The sequence below is a fragment of the Callorhinchus milii genome, unplaced genomic scaffold, assembly GCF_018977255.1.
Source record: "Callorhinchus milii isolate IMCB2004 unplaced genomic scaffold, IMCB_Cmil_1.0 Scaffold10, whole genome shotgun sequence".
Lineage (NCBI taxonomy): Eukaryota > Metazoa > Chordata > Chondrichthyes > Chimaeriformes > Callorhinchidae > Callorhinchus > Callorhinchus milii.
In genome coordinates, this window is record NW_024704751.1 from 18,985,397 (window position 1) to 19,006,851 (window position 21,455).

The following is a 21,455-nucleotide window of genomic DNA, read 5'->3' on the forward strand; positions in this document are numbered from 1 at the left end:
GAAGTTGATCCGTTCGGTGATGGGGAGCCAGTGGAGCCTGGGCCAGAACTGGTGAGATGTGGTTACGGAGCTTGGTTCTGGTCAGTATGTGGGCAGCAGAATTTTGAATGAACTGATCTTGTGAATGGTGGAGCTGGGGAGACCAGTGAGGAGTGCGTTGGAGTAATCCAGGTGGGAGGTGACAAATATGTGCACAAGGGTTTCAGCTATGTTTGGGGTAAGGTACGGTCGGAAGCAGGCAATGTGGCAGAGGTGGAAAAAAGTGGTCCTGGTCAGAGATTGGATGTGGGGGAGGAAGGACAGTTGGGGTCGAACCAGACGCCTAGGTTGCGCAGTTGATCGATGAGTCTGAGGGAGAGCCCAGGGAGGTTGAGGAGTTCAAATCCGCAGGAGTGAAGACGTTGACGGGAGCCAAGGAGTCTAGCTTCCGTCTTGTCCATATTCAGCTGCAGGAAGTTTACACTTATCCAGGCCTGATGTCTGCCAGACAAGCTGATAACATAATGTGTAGGAGCAGGAGTAGGCCATTCGGCCCTTCGAGCCTGCCCCGCCATTCTATCATGGCTGATCTTCCAATCTAACTCCAATCTAACCCTGCCTTATCCCCATATCCCTTAATCCCTTTTGCAATAAGAAATCTATCTATCTCAGACTTGAATATGTTCAAGGACCCTGCAACAATGCGTTCCAGGGCAAGGAAAGGGCAGGTTGGTGATGGGACGGAAGTGTGGGAGATTAGAGGGATCGAAGGTGGGTTTTTGAGGACTGGTGTGAATTCAGCGGTTTTCAGGGGGAGAGAGACTGGTTGACCGTGTCGGCCAGCAGTGGGGAGAGAAGGGGGAATTGAGTGACCAGCAGCTGGGTGGGGAGGGTGTCAAGGTAGCAAGTGGTGAACTTCATCCGGGTGATTGTGGTTGAGAGGGAGGAGGAAGAAATAGGGTCAAAGGACTGTAAAGAAGTGGTAGTAGCGAGAGCCGTGGCAGAGGGAGAAGGCGCTGTGGATAGATTGTGTGGGGTGGAAGGGAACATGGTGGGGGAGGACAATGCAGCCAAGCAGATATTTTCCATTTTTGAGGCAAAGAAATCTAGGACCCCTTCACACTTGGGGTTTGACGTGAGGATAGAGGGGGTGCACGGAGGAGGAGGTGATGGATAGTGGCAAACAGCATCTTTAAATTGGTGTTTGTCTCCAGGATGACTTTGGAGTAAAAGTCAGTTTTGGCCTGTGTTAGGGAGAGGCGGTGGGTGCGGAGATGCTTGAGCCACAGCTGGCGGTGAAACATGAGGCCAGATTTCTGCCATCTGCGATCGAGCATCCGGGTTTGTGTTTTGAGTGAGCAGAGATTACTGTTAACCAGTGGGAACGGATGGATTTGAAACGACCCTGGACTTCAGGGAAGCCATGGAATTGAAGGTTGAAATTACCTGGCTCCACCTTCAACATCCACGAACAGATAGACAGGATCTTGGTTTAATGTCTCATTAGAATCATAGAATGCAGCACGGAAGGAGGCCATTCAGTCCATCTTGTCCGTGCCAGCTCTTTGAAAGAGCTATCCAAGTTAATCCCACTCCCCTGCTTTCTCCCCATAGCCTTGCAAATTTATCCTCCCCAAATATCTATCCAATAGGTATTGCAGTACCTAGACTATGAGTTTAAAGTTTTAACTGGGACTTAAACCCACAACCTTCTGCTTCTGAAGCAAGAGAGCTACCAACTGAGACAGGCTGAATCTAATATAAAAGTCATGTTCTCTAGTCCTCGAATCACCTACCAATACAAAACCTTTAATTCATCTTAAACTTATCTTTCATAACCTCCAAAGCAGAGGACCTAATCTTTTTTAGACTCTCCTCATAGCTATATTCTCTCACCTCTATTATTTTCCTTATAAATCAAAGTGACGTCACTATAACAACAAATCATTACTTAAAATATGGTATTCAAAATGGCAAACGATATTTCAGTGACATAAAGATTCGTCAAAATGTCCTTATCTTTCATTCCTTCACTCTGTTCTTTTCACATCCTTACAATTATGCAATCAATGTATGTTTGCCATATTAACACCCTTCTTTACCTGTATCTTGCCAATGCGTTCTACATGATCCTCAGCCCCTCCACCCCACCATCATTCATTGCTTTCAGTCACTATGCCTCGAGACTTTGAAACTCTTTACCTCATTCCCTCTTTGCTCTTCTTCAGATCACATCTCAAGTCCTTCCTGTTTGACCGTGCCTATGGTCACCTATCCTCTTTCACCCTGGTTCGGCGTCAAGCTTCGCCAATGTTAAACACTCTGTGTAAAGGCCGTTATATATATCTAAGTTGTTTGCATTTATTCATGTATGTACTCCAACTTCCCTAAGTAATAAACAAGGCAAACAGAATGCTGAGCTATATTGCCAAATTATTTGGCTCAGATTCTCAGAAGTCATTCTCCAGCTAAATAGTGCTCTGGTCTGGAGAGCGTCTCGGAGGTGCTTAACATTGGTGGAGCTTGACGAGGTGGCGAGGTGACCATAGGCAAGGTCAAAGGGGACATGGAGAAATATAATCTGAAGAGAAGCACATCTGGAGGACTGTGGGCATTTCTGGTTGCACAACATGAAGAGGCAGTGCAGCGGAGAAAAGCGGAAAGAGGAATGAGCTGTGAGAAATGATTAGACAAGCTATAGCTCTTCAATCTTGAAAGGTTTTAGATGGGATTTGGAAAGTAAGGCCCGAACAATATTTTTGGATACACTAACACAGTAGAACAAGAAGACACAGGTTCAAGGTACGAAAGGGTATTTCCAGAACAGATTAGCGTAAGGTATTGCTTTATCTAGCTGGTAATTAATAACTGGTACAGGTTACCAGGAAGATCGCTTGAGGCCAGATAAAAAAGTTAAACACCTAATTTCCTTTATTTCAAAGTCATTAACATGCCCCAAACTCTTTTAGAAATTTGAAGCATGTTGGCGTGGACAGCGTTTACAATTGGTACCATGTTCCTTAAAGAATGAAGTTATATTTTTCATACATTTAAGAATGTGCAAAACAACATTTTCACATGCCAATTAAATCACATTTTGATATCTGGTGTATGCAGACAATACACCTGGTCAGGACACATCCCACAAAACAAAGGGAACCTGTGAGAATTGTATCTCTTGTCAGTTTCCAAAGCACAAACGTTACTGATAAAAGTACAATAAGCATATCCATTTTTGCAGTTACTGCTCTACATTGACAAATTGATTGATTTCTGACCTTTACAGTCAAAATCAGGGATACTTTCAGTGGAAAGTGTTCGTTTTATTTGGAATCATAACCATTTTGAAGCCAGTGGCCAATCAATTAACCATTTCTCATCTCAATGGCAGAAGGATCAAGTGAATTAATCGCTGTCCATATTGGAGTGGTCTTTGTTAGACACAATAAATCTTGGGATGTGTACAGAATTACCTTCAACAAGTTTGGAATCATATGGCTGCAAATTGATACATAGCCATTCCTGTTTTGACACCATTCCCTGGAATGCACTACCTGGGGAGAGAACATGAATGGACCTCATCATCTTCAGGCTACGAAGATGATGGGGCTAGAAATGTCAGCTCCCCCACCCATTCCCTACTCACACAAACACTCACACACACACAGGGAACCATTCTATTTTCACTGACCCAAACAAGCACCACAACCTGATTCCTTCAAATGTAAATCGGACAGGTTTCTTTTAGAGAATAATATTTGGGGATTCAGTATAGGAGTTATTTGAAATATGACATATAGTAAGTGTATTATGGCTTGGAAGAACTGGGCAACTGTGGATCTAAGGTACCTAAAGCTTTCCAATCTGTTGTACACTAAGCCATACAGAATGAATTGCTATCAACATCCCCATTATTGTAGCATGTGACTACCAAGATGGTAGACGGCAAACCAGATGGACCATGGTCTTTTTTTGGCAGTAATGCCTATGTTCACCAGGCAAATGGTAGTTAGAAACGCTTCATTTACCTCTAGGACTTCAATGCCACTGACTACTTCACCAAGCACCTCCACTGTCCTGTACAGACAAAGACACCTGCCCTCCTTGACCAGTGCCAGGTAAGATGGGCATCCTTCACAGCAAATGGCAACAGAGGCCACATATAAGGAGACATGGTTTCCCCCAGCACAGTGGAGGCAACAGACACCATCGCACATTCTCGCAGGAGGAAAGAAGCAAACATAGCTTCCACTAGGAACCATGTCTGCAGATAATCCCCCGTACACAAAGGAGCTGAACAGACCCCTTGCTTGATTGATTATTCCATGTAAAATAACAAAAGGCTTCACAGAACATTGCCACTGCAATACACAGAATATTTCTGGAATGTAACAATTATTTCTGACCCCTGCAGTTACACCTCACCAAAGAAACTGGGTTTTTAAAGCTGTGAAATCTGTCAGATACTAACTTTCCTCTTCTAATCTTTAAGTATTGTGAAATTTTGGGCATTGTTGGTAGGTACTGAGTATTAACATCACTGTTTAGTATCCATGGTTACCATACCTTGTTATAAAGACTAATGTTGGGAAGGATTTTGTGCTGTACTGGAGTAAGCTTCCTTCAATAACATTACATTGCCTTTTTAACTTGACATGTGTCGTAACAGCACAGTACAGTATCCAATGCAACGTGGTAAAATTTTACATATGCTTCTATATAAATGTCAGGATTTGGGTAATAATTTCAACATATCTTTATAAATGGTCGCTTTGTTGTGTTTTTTACCGTGCTGCTTGAGAAAGCATCCAATAAAACCTAAGTTTCCCACAGGGAAATGTGTGCAATGTTTATAAAATTGCCCAAATTGTCTCCCTTTTCTGCAATGATTGATAGGATAGGGAGGGGGAGTTTGCTTAGGCGGAAGGGATCCTACGGAGCAGCGGGGTGAAAATTTCAGAGATATTGACTCCAGAATAATATAATCCAAAAGGTTTTCAGGAATGTGTGATTGTATGGCAATTCAGTAGACAGTCAAATTAATTGTTATTGCCTCCTGTCCACTGACAGCAAATCATTGGCCTAATAATGGCAGAAATTCTAACAAGAAATGATTTCTGAAATAATTCCTCCCCAAATCGCTTTGTGTGCCTTCAGTCACCCTTGTTAGGATTTGGGGTAATATCAGTGAGCAACCTAACTGGCAATATGGTGATAGGCACAGGAAAGGCACCCAGAATCAGGAAATCAGGAGAAGGTCCTCGCTGTTCAGTACTTCTGATTGGTTGATGTCCTGCCTAGAACAACTAGGAACTAGCAACATTGTGAGAAATAATAAATATGACTGAGAAATTGTAATGCCATTCTGAGGACATCTGAGGTTTGGGACCCCCATAGAGAATCAAGGCATTTCTTAAAGCAATTTCATATAATGGGCAGGTGCCATTTTCATCATCGGTTGTTGGTTCTGTGCTTGATGGGGTTAATGGGGTGGGAGGGGGAGGGAGCGCATTGAAGGGGAGTTCTCATGAGTTCACTCAATGAAATGAATACAGTTCTGAATCCAAATATCACAGAGAATAACTATACAAGAAAACAAGAGAGCACAGGTTCAGGGGTGTGAAGAGCCCTGACATCAAGAAGCATTTTTTTTCAACAAAAGTCATCATCAGCTGGAGCCAGTCATCAGGAAAGGTGGTAGAGGACAGGACACTAGACTTTAAGAAATGTCTTGATTCTATAATGGAGATCCAAACCCCAATTTCTCAGTCATATTCATTATTTCTTACAATGTCATAGAAATTAAAGTGCCAGAGGAGACATCCAAACCTTCAAGCCTACACTGTTGCTACCTCCTTCCCTGTAGCTAATTGCAAGACTCTAACCTTAAACCCCAGTTCTTTTCTCTCACCATTTTATATTCTTCCTCTACAAATGTTTACCCATTTCCTTGCAAATATTGTTGATGTTCTGAGCCTCACTAACCACACATGGCAAAATAGTCACATGCCGGGTTAGAATGTTTATATCATCCCTCTGATTTCTTCCAGTGATAACACCGAATTTGTTTCTGATTTACAGTAAATTACAGGTGGATTTATACTGCAGACTCAAACCCAGTTGGCGACTCCAACGATTCTAGCACTTGTAAAGTCAATGGCAATTTTTTGGGGGGCACACCTTGCTATTGAAATCACTGTCTGGCAAGCTGCATGTTTTTACCTGGGCACTCTTAAGTAAGACATGATAAGGTGCTGTATCAAGTGCAAGGATTATTCCTATTATCATAATTATCAACCTTATAATATTTCAACCCCCTTCTAATCCGCCTCCCTGATTTCAAACCTCTTTTAAAAATCTCTCTGTGCCTTTGATCAACACCACTAAATTCTGATTTCTCTCTGTTTGATGTCCCTCATCATCTCTGTGATGGGCTTGAAACTGTTTGTTCTACATCAAAGGTGCTGCATAAGTAAAAGTCTCTTGTCAGATATCTCATCATCACTTTTATTCATAGATGGAGGGGGTATCGGAGATAAAATATGTGAAATCTCAAGCCTTGTATTTTATTGTGCTATTACAATTAGAGATATTTTGCAAACAGAAGAATTTCCTATCCGGAAGGAACATTGGGATACAATAAGCATCAGATATAGTTTATGCAAAGTACTCTGCCTCAACCATGACATGTAATGCCAATTTAAGAAGAGTGCCCCCTACTGAGTGAATATGATACTGTATTTCTAGTCCACACCATCTTTGTGGCCCTTAGAACAGCATTGTCACTGTTACGTTATTGAGTACCAAATTACTGGCAGGTTTATGTTCAGTCAGAAATAGGTGAGGATTGACCAAGCTCATTCCACTGTTGGCCTTTGGTACTATGAGGAGATTCTCATCTTCCCGGTCTGGGCATTATTCAACCCAAGTCCCAGAGGTCAAAGGCCAGTGTGCAAACGGTCTGTCCAATTTTCCTCTCTGAACCTTTCTAAGAAACCAACTCCCACAGGTTGTGAATGTAGTTGCCATAAATTCCTTTGTGTTGGTGTTTTACACCAATAAATACACAATCAACTGTTGTGAGAAAAGCCTAAAAAAATCTCACAAGTTAATTCACATTACAGGTCATAAATTCAAATGAAACACTTCACACTATAGAACCATAAAATATTACAGCACAGAAGAAGGCCGATTGGGCCCCATCATGTCTTTTGCTGGCTCCTTGGCAAAATAATCAATTCCTCTGTCTTTAACCAATGCCTCTGCAGTTTATTCATCTTTAGATATCTATCTATTTTCCTCTTAAAAGCGAATATGGATCATGCCTTGACCGCTGCAGCCAGAAGGGCATTCCGTGTCCTACAACTTTCTGTGTAAAGAACAATCTCTATTCTCTCCCTTTGTTCCCTTGTTCACTATTTTAAATTGATGCCTTTACAAGTTCACGTAAATCAGTTGTTTCAAATCTTCACTATCTGTGGATCCCTATCAACTCTTAATCAAATTCAGATGAAGATATTAAAATCTTCCTGTGTAATAGACTGTAGCTCCGCCAAGGACCTCAATTCCACACACCAGTGATATATTATCATTTGAGTCTCATCTCCCTATGGAACTCCACAGCAACGTCCAATTGTTATTACATGCTGGTGCATTGCCTTAGCATTCTCTATCCCATGCTTCCTGGCAGGTATCATTGTAGATGTTGAAGCGTTACATGCTATCCAAACCATGTTCTTAGACTCATCCATCTCAGTTCAAGATATTGGTTACACAAAGGATCAACGAGGTAAGTGCATCATACTCACCTTAGCACCCATACCTCCAGGACCACCTGGTTCTCCCTTTGAACCTTCTACACCCTGCACGAGAAAAGATTAAGCACATTAAGGACATCACAATTACCAATTTCATTCTCTCCGAGATAATCTGCTGAATGAAAAGGTTGCACTGAAACTATCAATGGACCATGGGTGGTCTTATGGTAATTAATCACTTTAGTATCCAGCAATCTGATGGATGGCTGTGCACAGGTGAAATATTGGAGAAAGGTCCCTATACTGTGCAACATGCTTCAACATAAAAAGAGCGCCTCCTACTAAACCAGTATATTTCTGTTTCTCACACCAATGTCCATGACAGTTCTACGATTCAGGCACAAACGTCTGACAGTTAGCATTGATTTCACAGCCAGGAACTGGCTCAATTCTCATCCCCTCTGCTCCACAATTGGCAGCCAAGCTTTCAGCCACAGTCCCCCGAATCTCTGGAACTCCTTGCCTCAATCCCAGTTACATATCCAGTCTTCCGATGTAGAGCCACTTTTAATAATGTAATCCAATACATTTTGTTTTAGGGCTTTGTCACATAGATGTCTTTCTGCGTAGTGAGGGTGCATTAGCCTTGAAGTGAATGAGCATTTTCTTTTTACACATGGGGATTGTTGGCCAGGGATCTATAACGATCACCTAAACATGCAGATGGTAGCGTTGTTTAATGCCTCATCTCAAGGATAGCGGATCTGACAAACCATCCTCTCCCACCACTGAACTGGAGACTCAGTCTATACTCCAAATTCATAGTCTTGTCTTGGGGGTTGAACCCCATTCTTTCTGACTCAGAGACAATTAAAGTGCCACAAACTGACTGACATCTGATCGTAACAAGCCTTGATTCTTCAATCTGCACAGTTTAATTTGGAATCCGCTCCGCGGTCACTCCCCCTCCAACTTCCACCCACTCCCCACCCCTTCCCTCCCACACTCTGACTCCTACCCATCCTCCCCTACACATCTTCGTACCCGTTTCCCCACCCTCTGTCACCAAACGCATCCTATCCATGAAACCCACCACCTGCTCCCTTGACCCCATCCCCACTCCACTCCTTATCTCTCAGTTCCACCTCCTTGCCCCACATATCACAGACATCATCAACCTGTTCCCTTTCCCCTAAAAACTGTCATCATCACTCCCACTTTGAAAAAACCCTCCCTTGATGCGTCGCAGCTATCAAGCTACCGACCCATCTCCAACCTCCCCTTCCTGTCCAAGGTCCTTGAAAGAGTTGTCGCCTCCCAGCTGCGCTCTTTCCTCTCCACCTATGCACTATTCGAACCCCTTCAGTCGGGTTTCCGTGCTGCCCATAGCCTGCCTGTCTGACATCGAGTCCTGGACGAGAGACAACTTTCTTCAGCTCAACGTGCATAAAACTGAGGCCCACCTGATTGGCTCACGTCAGCGCCTCCGCACCTCAGGCGCTGACACCATCAGCATCCAAGGCTGCACTCTCCACCTCTCAAAGCCATCAGGAACCTCGGGGTTCTCTTCGACCCTGAGTTGTCCTTTCTCCCTCATATCTGCGCCACAACTGGCACCGCCTTCCATCACCTCCGAAACATCGCCAGACTACGGCACTACCTCACCCCTCACGCGGCTGAAACCCTGGTTCACGCCTTTGTCACCTCAAGGCTGGACTATGGGAACTCTCTCCTCGCCGGCCTTCCCGGCCCTCCCTCCACACTGCAGGTCATTAAGAACTCTGCAGCTCGTGTACTGTCCGGCACCAGACACCGCGCCCACATCACTCCCACCCTCGCTCGCCTCCACTGCTCCCCATCCCCCAGAGGATCGAATTCAAAATCCTCATCCTCACATACAAGGCCATTCACGGCCTCGCTCCCTCCTACCTCTCTGACCTACTATCCCCCTACTTACCTGCCCGTACCCTCCGTTCCTCTGGCTCCGGTCTGCTCCACATCCCCCACCCCAACCGCCTTACCATCGGTGGCCGGGCCTTCAGCCTCTCAGCCCCGAGGCTCTGGAACTCCATCCCCCAGTGCCTTCGCTTTGTTTCCTCCCTTTCCTCCTTCAAGGCCGGTCTCAAGACCTTTCTCTTTGACCGTGCCTTCAGCTCCCCTCTCGACTCTCTACCTCCTCCTCGCTCCGTCCCTTCCCTCCCCTCACCCTGACCATTTCCCCCCTCCTCGCTCCCTCCCTTCCCTCCCCTCACCCTGACCATTTCCCCCCTGCTTGGGTCCTGACCCAACTGTCCAGCGCCTTGGGACATCCTCTCCACTTGAAAGGCGCTCTATAAATGAAATCTTGTTGTTGCTGTTGTTAATTTGCACAAAAACTGGAAAGGCTTCTTATAGATGAAGAGGCATTTTGCAGGTTTACAGGGAGCTGTTAGTAGCATATCTCACTCGGTGGCTCAATTACTCATCAAATTCCCCTTTCTTAAAGTGAGAAATTATCTTCTTGAAGAAGTGGAAATTCTTCCATTTGTTGATTCTTTCTGTTCCCTTTTTTTTCCTCAGGTCTTCACTGACGAGTATAAATATTCTTCTTTGTCAGGTAATGCTTTCACTCTGCATACTCTCAGTGTAAATCATGGCAATTCCGTCATATCTAGTGCTCTCTTCAGATCTTGAATCGCACAGAAATGTTTCATTTGAGAAGCCTGCCAGCTATCGTTAAGGTACAGAACAGACCTTTATCTTAGGGTGGGTTTAATGAGGTCTCCAGAGATGACAAGCAATGATGGAAGTCTGCATTTTGAAATTAATACTTCATAAACGACACCAAGTTGCATACTTTGCTGTGATTATCCATCATGTGTAATATCTGTACATTTTCAGTTTTGCGTCGAGCTGGGGAACTTGAGGGTTCGTTACTGCTGCTGTGATACTCTCTCCTTTGGTCACAGGCCATGGCAACAGCCACCATCTTTGATTGAGCAAATCCTCAAGAGTTTGTAGACAATGACAGATTTGCCAACTGCAGATGTAAAATAAGTTTATGCACGTTCAGAAACCCTGAAGGTTGAAATGAAATGCACCTCTGTCAGGTGTCAGCCTGGCTTGGTTAGTATTACTCTTGCTTTTGAGTCAGTGGGGTATGGGTTCGAGTCCCATGTAATGACTTTGAGCTCATAGTCTAGGCTATGACACTCGAACGTGTTGCATTTTTTTGAAGGTGCCGTTCTGTGGATGAGATGTTAAAATAATGTATGTCTGTTCAGGTGGATGTTAAAGTTCCTATGGCACTGTTTGTAAACAGAAAGGAGTTTCTCTCAGTATTATAACCAACAATCCTCCAGAAAAAATTGGTCATCACTTCATAGCAGTTTGAGGGACACTGCTGTGTGCAATTGATTGCTGCATTCACCTTTGAAGTGTTTCAACTACGTAATAAGGCACTATATAAATGCAAGGATTATTATTATTAGTATTATTATCCCATATTGTGAGATGAACACATCCATTCCATTATCTTTAAAACTTTCCATTTCGTGTTTTAAGGCAAAATCTTAGTTTGATCTATGACTATATGACTGCAGAAGAAATTGTATAAAGAGCATGTACAATATACCTGTTACTACGAAGATGATAAAAATAATTAGCTTTTAGCCTGAGACCAATCTATTCACTGGCTCTTGCTTATTAGTTGAGTGACACCAACAAGATACTATTATTGTTAACAAATCCAAATGATGCAAATTTTGTTGATTTAAAAAAATTGATAATAATGTGAAAATCTCTTTCATTAGCTTTTTTTTTAAAAAAAATTACTTGCACTTGACATGTCTGTTTACCACCCCCTCTCGGTTTGGCCTCATCAGAAGACTTAAGTTAACTTGGTTTCTGTTCCTAGTTCCAAATCAGCTGGCACACTATAACAACAACAACAACAACAACAACAAGGCGCTGTACAGTTGGGTCAGGTCAAATTTATTATTATAAACAATAATAACCTACCGCTGATCCCTCAAGTCTATCACATTTTATTAACTAGGCCAGTAAAATGTCAACATGCACATGGCAATGTCATTAAAATGATCTCCTCACAATCTGCAACCAGGGCAAGGCCTCATTTGTTGCATAACATTACTCTATGTATATTGCACAAGCAGAATCCAGGCAATATTCCCTGTATATTACAATATATGTAATATGATTATGTATCATAATAATAATAACCATCCTTGCATTTGATATTCCACCTTATTGTGTCATTGAGACATCTCAAAGCGCTTCACAGGATATACTGTAAAGTGGATTGACTGTGTATTTTGTGGGCAAAAGTCCAGGCATGTTATACGCAGATGCCAGGCATTATGGCTGGAATATGGTACATTCAGTCTCCAAATGTTCTCCACAGCATCCAAGGAATATGCAGTCACTCGGGTATATGCAGTGTCCAGGTGTTACTCACAGTATTTGTTACATTCTCGGGGTGAGTCCAGACTCCAAGCGATATTCCCAGTATTTGGCACACATCAAAATATGCGCAGACTCCAGTATAAAATGTATTACACTTATAATCCAATGAATCCATCGCTCTTTCAAAAAAAAAGCTCCTTCAACGTAAGCCATTGCTGAAAGCCCAGCAATTAACTTCAAAGCCATATTGTGCAGAGATATGTAGCCACTTTGAGGCTTTTCCAACATGACAGAACTACGTATTAAATGCAAATAATCATATATTATTAAGCGGAGTTTATATTCCTTTCTGCAGGCAAGTTAAGGCAAAGTTTGAGATTTAGCAGCAAGAATAGCAAGAAATCATTAAACGTTAGAAAAAAAATCCTAGATGCACTCACATCGAGTCCGGCATCGCCTTGAGATCCAGCTGGACCGGGTTCACCCAGGTCACCTTTTGCACCCTGAAAATATCGAGCAGATTTTCTGTTTTTAATAAAACATAAACCTTAAGATGCAAGAAAGTTTAAAATATTACTTTGAGGACTGAGAGAGAAGAGACACTTACTGCTGGACCAGGTATGCCCAGTGGCCCTGGCTCTCCCTGAGGAAGGAAACACAAATTTTGTTAAAACGGCAAGAAAAATGTTCTTTTAGACTGTCAAAATATTCTTTTTAGCAACCGAACACCGTTTAAAGGTATAATATGCCATACTACTGAACACTTAATTATCATTGCTCGCACATCTGGTGTTGCACATATACAGAGAGCGATAATTGTTATTCAGTTTCACGGCTCATTTAGATATCCTTACGCAATGTTATAGGAAACTTTGCATTACGCTTTGAGTTTGTAATACATTTACAATTTCATTATTTGGTATTTACAAGACTGAGAGCTATAAATTGGGTGGAGTTTGACTTGCTAAAGATGGTGGTGGATCCCACCGCCTGAAAGGGTAGTGGAAGCCGACTTGACAACAACTTTTAAGAGAGAAGCGGATAATTATTTGGGAAGGTCAAGTTTGCAGGGCTATGGGGAGAGAGCAGGGGAATGGGATTGAATTGGAAAGCTAGTTTCAAAGAGCCGGCACAGACACGATGGGCCGAATGGCCTCCTTCTGTGCTGTATAATTCTATGATTCCATTGTCCATTACATTACAATACACCAGTCTGCATGCTGCTTGCATTTCCCATTGGCTTTCTGTTTAAATAGCCATCGTGATTGGAATGATTGAATAACATCTAAACTTCATCTGCAGAAATTAAAGCGCATTTAGTGTCGTGCCTTTACTGTGATTGTTTTTCACAAAGATATTATATAATTTTAATATCAAAATAATAATTATGATAATAATAGTTTGGTCACTCAATCCACGACTGTCTGTGGCACACTAAATTGCAATTGGCTGCCACGATACGGCCACGAAATATACAGTCAATTCATTTTACAGTACCATCCTGTGGAAGCGCTTTGAGACGTCTCGATGGCGTGATAGTCAAATGCGCTGTATCAAATGCAAGGATTACTATTATTGTTATTAAAGGCAATTCTTTTGTCCCTTGGTTGAGACAGAGCAGCTCCCTCTATTGTGGCTGCGTTGCAGTGCCCACTGTCGGTAGTTTAATGCCAGTGGCGTTTGGCCATAAATCCCACAAGCTGGGAAGTGAGGACAATGTGGCTCTTTGTCCAACTCCTGTGTAAACTCTGTCGAACACAACCCCACTCACATCTATTCCATCTGAACCAGGAAAACCTGCTGGGCCTGGGAGTCCCACTGGACCACGGGCACCTTTAGGACTCTAGGAAATACAGAAATACAAGGAAGAAATAACAAATACATAAATAAATAGATAAAGAAATAAATAGGCAATATTAGAATTTAGGCTTTATTAAATATATCAAGTTAAAATCAGGGTAAGACGGGTCATTAATGTATTGGTTGTTGGTCCAAGGAGCCAGCATGATGAATGACAGGACAGGCTGGGCTGAATATTCTGCATATTTCAGCAATTATTCCAACAAGAAGGACATTGAAAAGGGGAAAGGTTTTATTTTAAACATTTAGCAAAGTAAAAGTTTCTGCAGTCTTCTCTGTGGTTTGACAGACAACTTTAACCCACTCTGAAATGTACTGACATTTTTTACCAAAATCACATTTGCTATGTAATTTAATGTAATTTAATGTACTTAAACCTACTTTCCTGAACTGTTTGCATAAATTTTCGACCTTTTTTTTAAAACGCGAGCTGTGTTTGCACAGACTGTCCCAAGTTAAACTGGGATCTCAGCACCACACACTCAATAGGGGCTTTGTCCCAATAAACTCTCCCCCACATTCCCAGCCTCTGCAACATCTCTCCCTTGCGAATGAATAAAGCTCAGTTTGGTTTGATTCGTGACAATTCCTCATTTTATCCTGATTAAATCATGTATTCTCAACTTTAATTAGGTCAAGGTACAGTTAACAGAAGGGCGTGGAAGCTATCTATATCTATAATCTATATATATATCTATATATATATAGCATCTCATTGTATTTCACTTTGGACGAAAGTAACATTTAACTATTGTCAATGAAATGGCAAAGGCTGTTAAAATGTCCCACAGAGCTGCGATTGATGGATGGGGACTGTAACAACTCTTTCTCAGTTTGCATTAAACAAACCCCTTAAAACTTCTAACTTCAGTGTAAACATTGACATTTCACGTTTGTCCAATTACCCAGACGCGTCTTGATTCATATTAGTATGATGATTACTATTATTTTCCCGACTGCATTCGTTATAAAACTATAACCGATGCAGTTGGGGAAATAATAAAACAGTTATAAACTTCAGAACTAAGGTGACACTTTGTTGAGATTAAGTTTTAAAAAGAAAGATATGTTTGTACAGCACAAAAATTGGATTCATGTGTCAAACCATATGCTTCGAAATCTTCTTACAAAACAAGTTAAATCATTTCACAGAACATAAAAAAGTTTGCAATACACAGCAGATTGAGTATTCTTTTAACCCCAGATATGCCAAGCTCTCTCACACAGCCACAGAGAGATAGAGAGAGAGAACAGGTCAGTTACTCTGTTTTGGATGAACTTACTTGAGCTAGGCACAGGCAGATGACTTGTAAGAGAACTGCTAGCTGGAAAAGTCCAGGAGGGAGCCGGACACCAGAGAGGCTAGCCATGCTGAGATCCTCGGGCTGGAGAGAGGACAAATCTACAAGTTCTTCCCTGGTTGACAGCAGGCAACCCGGGACCTCCCTCTGCAGCCTGCCCTGACTACACAGGCAATCCAAATCCAGGCACAGAGGCTCTCTGTGGGTCAGCGACTCAACCAGGGGGAAGGGATAAGGTGAGACAGCTCATTAATATGAATCAAGCCACGCACACTGCACATCCATTGACTCCCACCATCTCCCAAGGGGAGGGAATAGGTGAGAGATCTTATTAACATGAATAAAGTCAAGGATTGACAAGTTACATGCCCTATCAGTGGGAGACGTGAAGGTGGATTGAAGGGAAGCCCAAGGAAGTCTACTATTTAGTGAATGATTTAATTTTTAACGCCGTTACCCACAGTCTTCAAATTGAAGATTAAGTCTTAATTTAGAAGCAGTTTTCCATCTTTTCCAACAAACAAATGCAGAAAACTGGCATCCAAATTGAGACTGATTTCAAGATTGTTTTCAATTTTTTTTCCTATAGCATCTTAAATTTGAAGGCAATGATTTTGAGGTTTAACACCACGGTAAATTTAATGCCTCTGAGCAAAAAGTAAACTGCTGGAAATGCACAGTCTGAACAGTAGATAGTACAAGCAATAGGAGCAGGCCAGGACTTCATATTTAAGCGTTTATAAGTGGCAGGAGTATGAGAGGGGAATAAACAACAACAACAAAGTGCATTTGTGTAGAGCGTCAGGAGGATGTCCCAAGGAATAAAACCAAGAAGAGGACCAAAAGGCGATTGGCCTGGGATTCTAATAATAATAATCCTTGCATTTGACATAGTGTCTTATCATGTCGTTGCGACGTCTCAAAGCTCTTCACAGAATAGACTGTAAAGTGATTTGACTGTCTGTTGTGTGGGCAAAATACGGCAGCCAACTGCACACAGCAGTGTCCCACAAACAGCAGTGGATTGAAGTGACCAATTTATTATTGTTTTTTTTTCTTGAGGGATTATTATCAGGTGTGTGGAGTAAGGAAACCTGCCCAAGGGTTCACCCTGCCAGGAATCGAACCCAGGTTTCTTGTTTGAGAGGTGAGAGCTCTAACCACTGAGCTACAGGACTCCCCAGAGTACATTCTCACAGAGAAATCACATTCCCCGCGCAATTTCGAGACCAATTGTAATTATGAAGGCTGACTTGCTTGATAGATTTCCACTGGAAATCTTTATTGGCTGAGTCCACAGATAACCACAGTCGGTAGATTGATACAGAAGCTTGAACAAAGAATAATAATCATTACAGGAAGAAGTGAGGATACTTGGGCTTTACCTTGACTGCTACCCTTAGATAGATCTAACCTCTCTCAGTCCCCACAGCTGACTGACTAAGCATATATTGGCTCTGGAGGGGGTGCAGCACAGATTCACCAGAATTATACCAGGGCTTAAAGGGTTAAATTATGAGGACCAGTTGCATAAACTTGGTCTGTATTCCCTTGAGTTTAGAAGGTTAAGGGGTGATCTAATTGAGGTTTTCATAATAATAAAGGGATTTGATAGAGTGGCTACAGAGAAACTATTTATTTTGGGGGGGGAATCCAGATCAAAGGGGGCATAATCTTATAATTAGAGCTGGGCCATTTAGGAGTGAAATCAGGAAGCAGTTTATCACCTAAAAGGTAGTGGAAATCTGGAACTCTCTCCCCCAAAAGGCTGTGGATGCTGGATCCATTCAAACTTTTAAGTCTGAGGAGGATTCATGTTTGCCAGATCAGGGTATCAAGTGATATGGGGCAAAGGCCTGCAATTGGAGTTGAGGTACAGATCAACCATCATCTTATAGGATGGCAGAACAGGCTCAAGCAGCTGAATGACCTACTTTTGTTCCAATGTTCCTGGGAGGGGGGAGAGGGTGGCCAGGCCACTGGGAGAAAACTCCCTTCTCTTTTCCAAACGTGCCATGGAATCGTTAAGGTCCACCTGAACAGGTAGATGGGACCTCATCCAAAGGACGGCACCTCTGATAATGCAGCGTTGTACACCAGCACCGCATTGGTCTGTCAGAATGTAATGAAATTAAGCTTTGGATCTAATCTGATTTGATGGCATAGCAGAGGCTAAGTGGGCCTCATACAGATAGTTGAGTGGCACAGTACCAGATGGGATTTAATTATTTCCTGTTCCCTGATGCGTACTGTATAAGCACAAGTTAACACTGAGACACACACAAGCTGTGCAGCACCAACAGGAGTGATTTGCTCCTTTTACCCAGTGTAAACATATAAACATATAGAGGTTGATTCGGAGACACACACACACAACTATTAGAATGGAATGAATTGTTAAACACAGTGTCTATAGTATTGCATTTTATCAGGAGTGTACTGTCACTCAATCAGAAATCCCAATAAGCTACCTGACAAATTATTATATTAATAGTAATCCCTGCATTTGATACAGCGCCTTATCACGTCTTCGAGATGTCTCAAAGCGCTTCACAGAATACACTGGAAAGTGAATTGACTGTATATTTTGTGGGCGAAAAGCGGCAGCAAATTGTGCACAGCAGCGTCCCACGAACATTGAGTGGATTGAGTCATCAAATTACAATTTTTTTTAAAACGAATATTACCCCCGGAAAAGTGATCTGCCAATCAACTAACAGTCAGCTTCATATTTACTGCTAAGTAAACAGAGATATGTGGAGTAAGGAAATTTGCCTAACCTTTCGCCCTGTCTGGGAATTGAACCCGAGTCCTCTCGCTTGTGAGGCGAGTGCCCTAACCGTTAAACTACAGGACTATCTCTATGGAAGCAAATTTGCCAACAAATATACACAGTTTACAGTAAACCCTGTGAAGCAATGTGAGATGTTTTGATGACGTGATGAGATGCTGTATGAAATGAATGGTTATAATTATTTTATTGTATTGTTTGCTCGCCCTTCCTTGTGGGCAGTGAACAGGCTGTACCATTAGGCGCCCTCCATACCCCACTGGCTGGGGACCTCTTTAAATGCTCCCCCTTCACCCCATGCACAAGTTGCCACTCAGTGAACTCCACTGCGCTGGTGGGGCTCTGTCCCTTTAAGTGCTGTCCTGTGGCACAACAACAACTTGCATTGATATGCACCCCCTCACGCAGGGGAGAGTCCCAGAGCGCTTGACAGTGGCGGAGCCCGACGCCGAGCTGGAGGGAGGGGTGAGAGGACTCTGCACGGTCAAATAGGACGGTCTTCAGGCGCGTCCTGAAGATGGGGAAGGAAGGGGCAAGGCGGAGGGATTGCGGGAGAGTGGTCCAGACTTTCGGGGTGTTGTGGCTGAAAGGGTGGCCACCAATGGTGGAACGGAGGGCGCGAGGGACAAGCAGGAGGTCGGAGCCGAGGCAGCGGGTTGGGGGTTGGGGGGTGAGCAGGTCGGAGAGGCAGGGAGGTGCCAGGGCATGAAGGGATTTGAAGACGAGGGTGAGGATCTTGAAATCGACCCGTTCGGCGATAGGAAGCGAGTGTAGCCCGGCACGAACCGGTGTGACGGGGGTACGGGGTTCAGTGCGGGTGAGCGTGCGGAAGGCGGAATTTTGGTTGAGCTGTGGCACTGCCCCTTTAAGCGCTGTCCTGTGGCATTGCCCCCTTAAGCGTTGGCCCTGTGGCCCTTCCCTTTAAGCGCTGTCCTGTGGCATTGCCCCCTTAAGCGTTGGCCCTGTGGCCCTTCCCCTTTAAGCGCTGTCCTGTGGCATTGCCCCCTTAAGCGTTGGCCCTGTGGCCCATCCCCTTTAAGCGTTGGCCCTGTAGCCCTTCCCCTTTAAGTGTTGGCCCTGTGGCCCTTCCCCTTTAAGCGTTGGCCCTGTGGCCCTTCCCCTTTAAGCGTTGGCCCTGTGGCCCTTCCCCTTTAAGCTGCCGGAAGCGGGAGGCGGGAGCGCGGCGGAGCCGGAGGTTCGGGTCCGGGGGTTCGGGTCCGGGGGCAGTGGTTGCGGGGCCGCGCGGGTCGGGACGGGACCGGGAGCCGGAGCGGGAGTGGGAGTCGGGAGATGGCGACGCGCTGGGAGCGGGAACGAGCTGAGCGGCTGAATGAGCAGCGCCAGGCGGTGCTGAGCGGCCTCCTGCAGCAGCCGGGAAACAAGCACTGCGCCGACTGCCGGGCCACAGGTACCCGCACCGCACCGCACCGCACCCCGGGGGGAGAGAGAGAGAGAGGGGGTAAGAGGGGAGTGAGAAACCGCTGAGTGTGGTGGGGGTCAGTAGATGGTGAGGGGGGGGATGACCGATGGATGATCGGGACCCCCCCCCCGGCGTTGCCTCGGTCCGCGCGGAGGGCGCCCGCACCGGAGTATCTCGGGACGAGTCCGAGTTACCGGGTCCGTGGGCGGCGTGTGACGCGGGACGTGCGCCGGAGGGGTGTGGGGGGGCCCCGGGCTGGAGGGGAGGGGGAGGGGTGTGGGGGGGGGGAGGGGCGGAGGGGCCGTTGGAAGGGCGGCCACGAAGTGCTGCCTCGCGCGGGAGGTGGTCGCGAGCCGTTGGGACAAGTGGTTCCGAGAAGACCGTCCAAGCGAAATTAATTGGAATATTTAAGAGAGAGAGAGAGGGGGAGAGGGAGAGGGGGGAGAGCGAGGGGGGGAGGGGAGAGGGAGAGGGAGGGGGAGAGGGAGAGGGAGGGGGAGAGAGGGAGAGGGAGGGGAGAGCGAGGGGGAGGGAGAGAGCGAGGGGGAGAGGGAGAGGGAGGGGGAGAGGGAGAGGGAGGGGAGAGGGGGAGAGCGAGGGGGAGAGGGAGAGCGAGGGGGAGAGCGAGGGGGAGGGAGAGCGAGGGGAGAGGGAGAGGGAGGGGGAGAGCGAGGGGAGGAGAGGGAGAGCGAGGGGAGGTGAGGAGGGGGAGAGCGAGGGGAGAGGGAGGGGGAGGGGGAGAGCGAGGGGGAGAGGGAGGGTGTTCAGGGAGGTGACGGTAAGGCGGAGAGATTATCAAACCCAGCCATGGTCCAGTAAATCAGGGGAAGAAGTTCAATGAGAGCTGAATGGCCTCTGTTCCTGTGTCGCTGTTAAAGGATGGATTGACCTGAAGACTCCTCGTCATCGCCTGTAAATCCCATCGTGTCCCAACACTCCGATGTTCTCCAACCCCCAAGTCACCGTTATAATGGGGTTGTCTTCCCCCCCCACCCCCATCAGCCCGGGCTGCCCGGCAGCTCCATAGTGTTTTATGTGACAAATGAAAGATTGCGCCATCAGTGACCCCGAAATTTAGGATCTGCCAATGTGACTTTGGTAGCTCCGGGTTAATACTGTGTGAAGCCCGTTACACCAGTTAGTTCAATCTGATTATCCTGGTCAATGGCAGCGACGATCCATTCGGCTTCTTTCCTTTGTCTACATTCCTGAAACACTTATGGGTTTTAGACTTAGTGAAGTAGATCCGTAGTTTGGGATTGTTGGTCAGCCCTGAAACCCATCATCATCTCTTTGACCGAGCCTTCAGCTCCCCTCTCGCCTCTCTACCCCCTCCTCGCTCCCTCCCTTCCCTCCCCTCACCCTGACCATTTCCCCCACTGCTCGGGTCCTGACCCAACTGTCCAGCGCCTCAGGACGTCCTCCCGACGTGAAAGGCGCTCTATAAATGCAATCTTGTTGTTGTTGTTGTGGTATCATGCTTGAGATTGGGAGGATGTAAATGGACATCCACCAAGAAGGAGAGATGGACAAAGATGTAACGGTTCAAGTTCATAGATCACGTAAAGCTTCATTAGCAGGTCCAGAAAGCACTTAATAACCCAAATGGATGCTGACGTTCATTACAAAAAGTCTGGAACGTAATGGAATGAAAGTAAGGAGGAGCTTTTCCAGTTTTATGCTGTGCTGCAATATTAATAAATAATAATATTAATAATAATAAAGGTTGTGCTTTTAGCCACTACACCATAAAACTCTTGAACGCTCTTCGTCAATCCCTCCGCCTTGCCCCCTCTCTCCCTTCTTTCAAGTCCCGCCAGAAAACTTTCCTGTGCGACCGGGCTTACGGCCACCTCCCCCCGATTCGGAGTCAGGCTCCGCCACTGTTAAGCGCTCTGAGACGCTACCCTGCGCAGAGAGCACTATATAAGTGCAAGTTGTTG

At 45.0% G+C, this 21,455-nt stretch overlaps 2 protein-coding genes across 2 annotated transcripts in view; one reads left to right on the forward strand and one right to left on the reverse strand.

Moving 5' to 3' along the window:
• The window catches only part of col9a2 (procollagen, type IX, alpha 2), a 51,522-nt gene extending 36,027 nt beyond the window's left edge, over window positions 1–15,495 (reverse strand). The window contains exons 1-5 of the mRNA XM_042338852.1: window positions 15,284–15,495; window positions 13,912–13,983; window positions 12,748–12,783; window positions 12,581–12,643; window positions 7,788–7,841 (exon numbers count right to left, since the gene is read on the reverse strand). Coding sequence (XP_042194786.1) covers window positions 7,788–7,841; window positions 12,581–12,643; window positions 12,748–12,783; window positions 13,912–13,983; window positions 15,284–15,370 — 312 coding nt within the window. The 5' untranslated portion in view covers window positions 15,371–15,495. The remainder of the gene's footprint in view (window positions 1–7,787; window positions 7,842–12,580; window positions 12,644–12,747; window positions 12,784–13,911; window positions 13,984–15,283) is intronic.
• A 3,822-nt stretch (window positions 15,496–19,317) lies between these two features.
• LOC103179598 (stromal membrane-associated protein 2) overlaps window positions 19,318–21,455 on the forward strand; it is a 29,088-nt gene continuing 26,950 nt past the window's right edge. Inside the window, exon 1 of the mRNA XM_007894969.2 lies at window positions 19,318–19,500. Coding sequence (XP_007893160.1) covers window positions 19,383–19,500 — 118 coding nt within the window. The 5' untranslated portion in view covers window positions 19,318–19,382. The remainder of the gene's footprint in view (window positions 19,501–21,455) is intronic.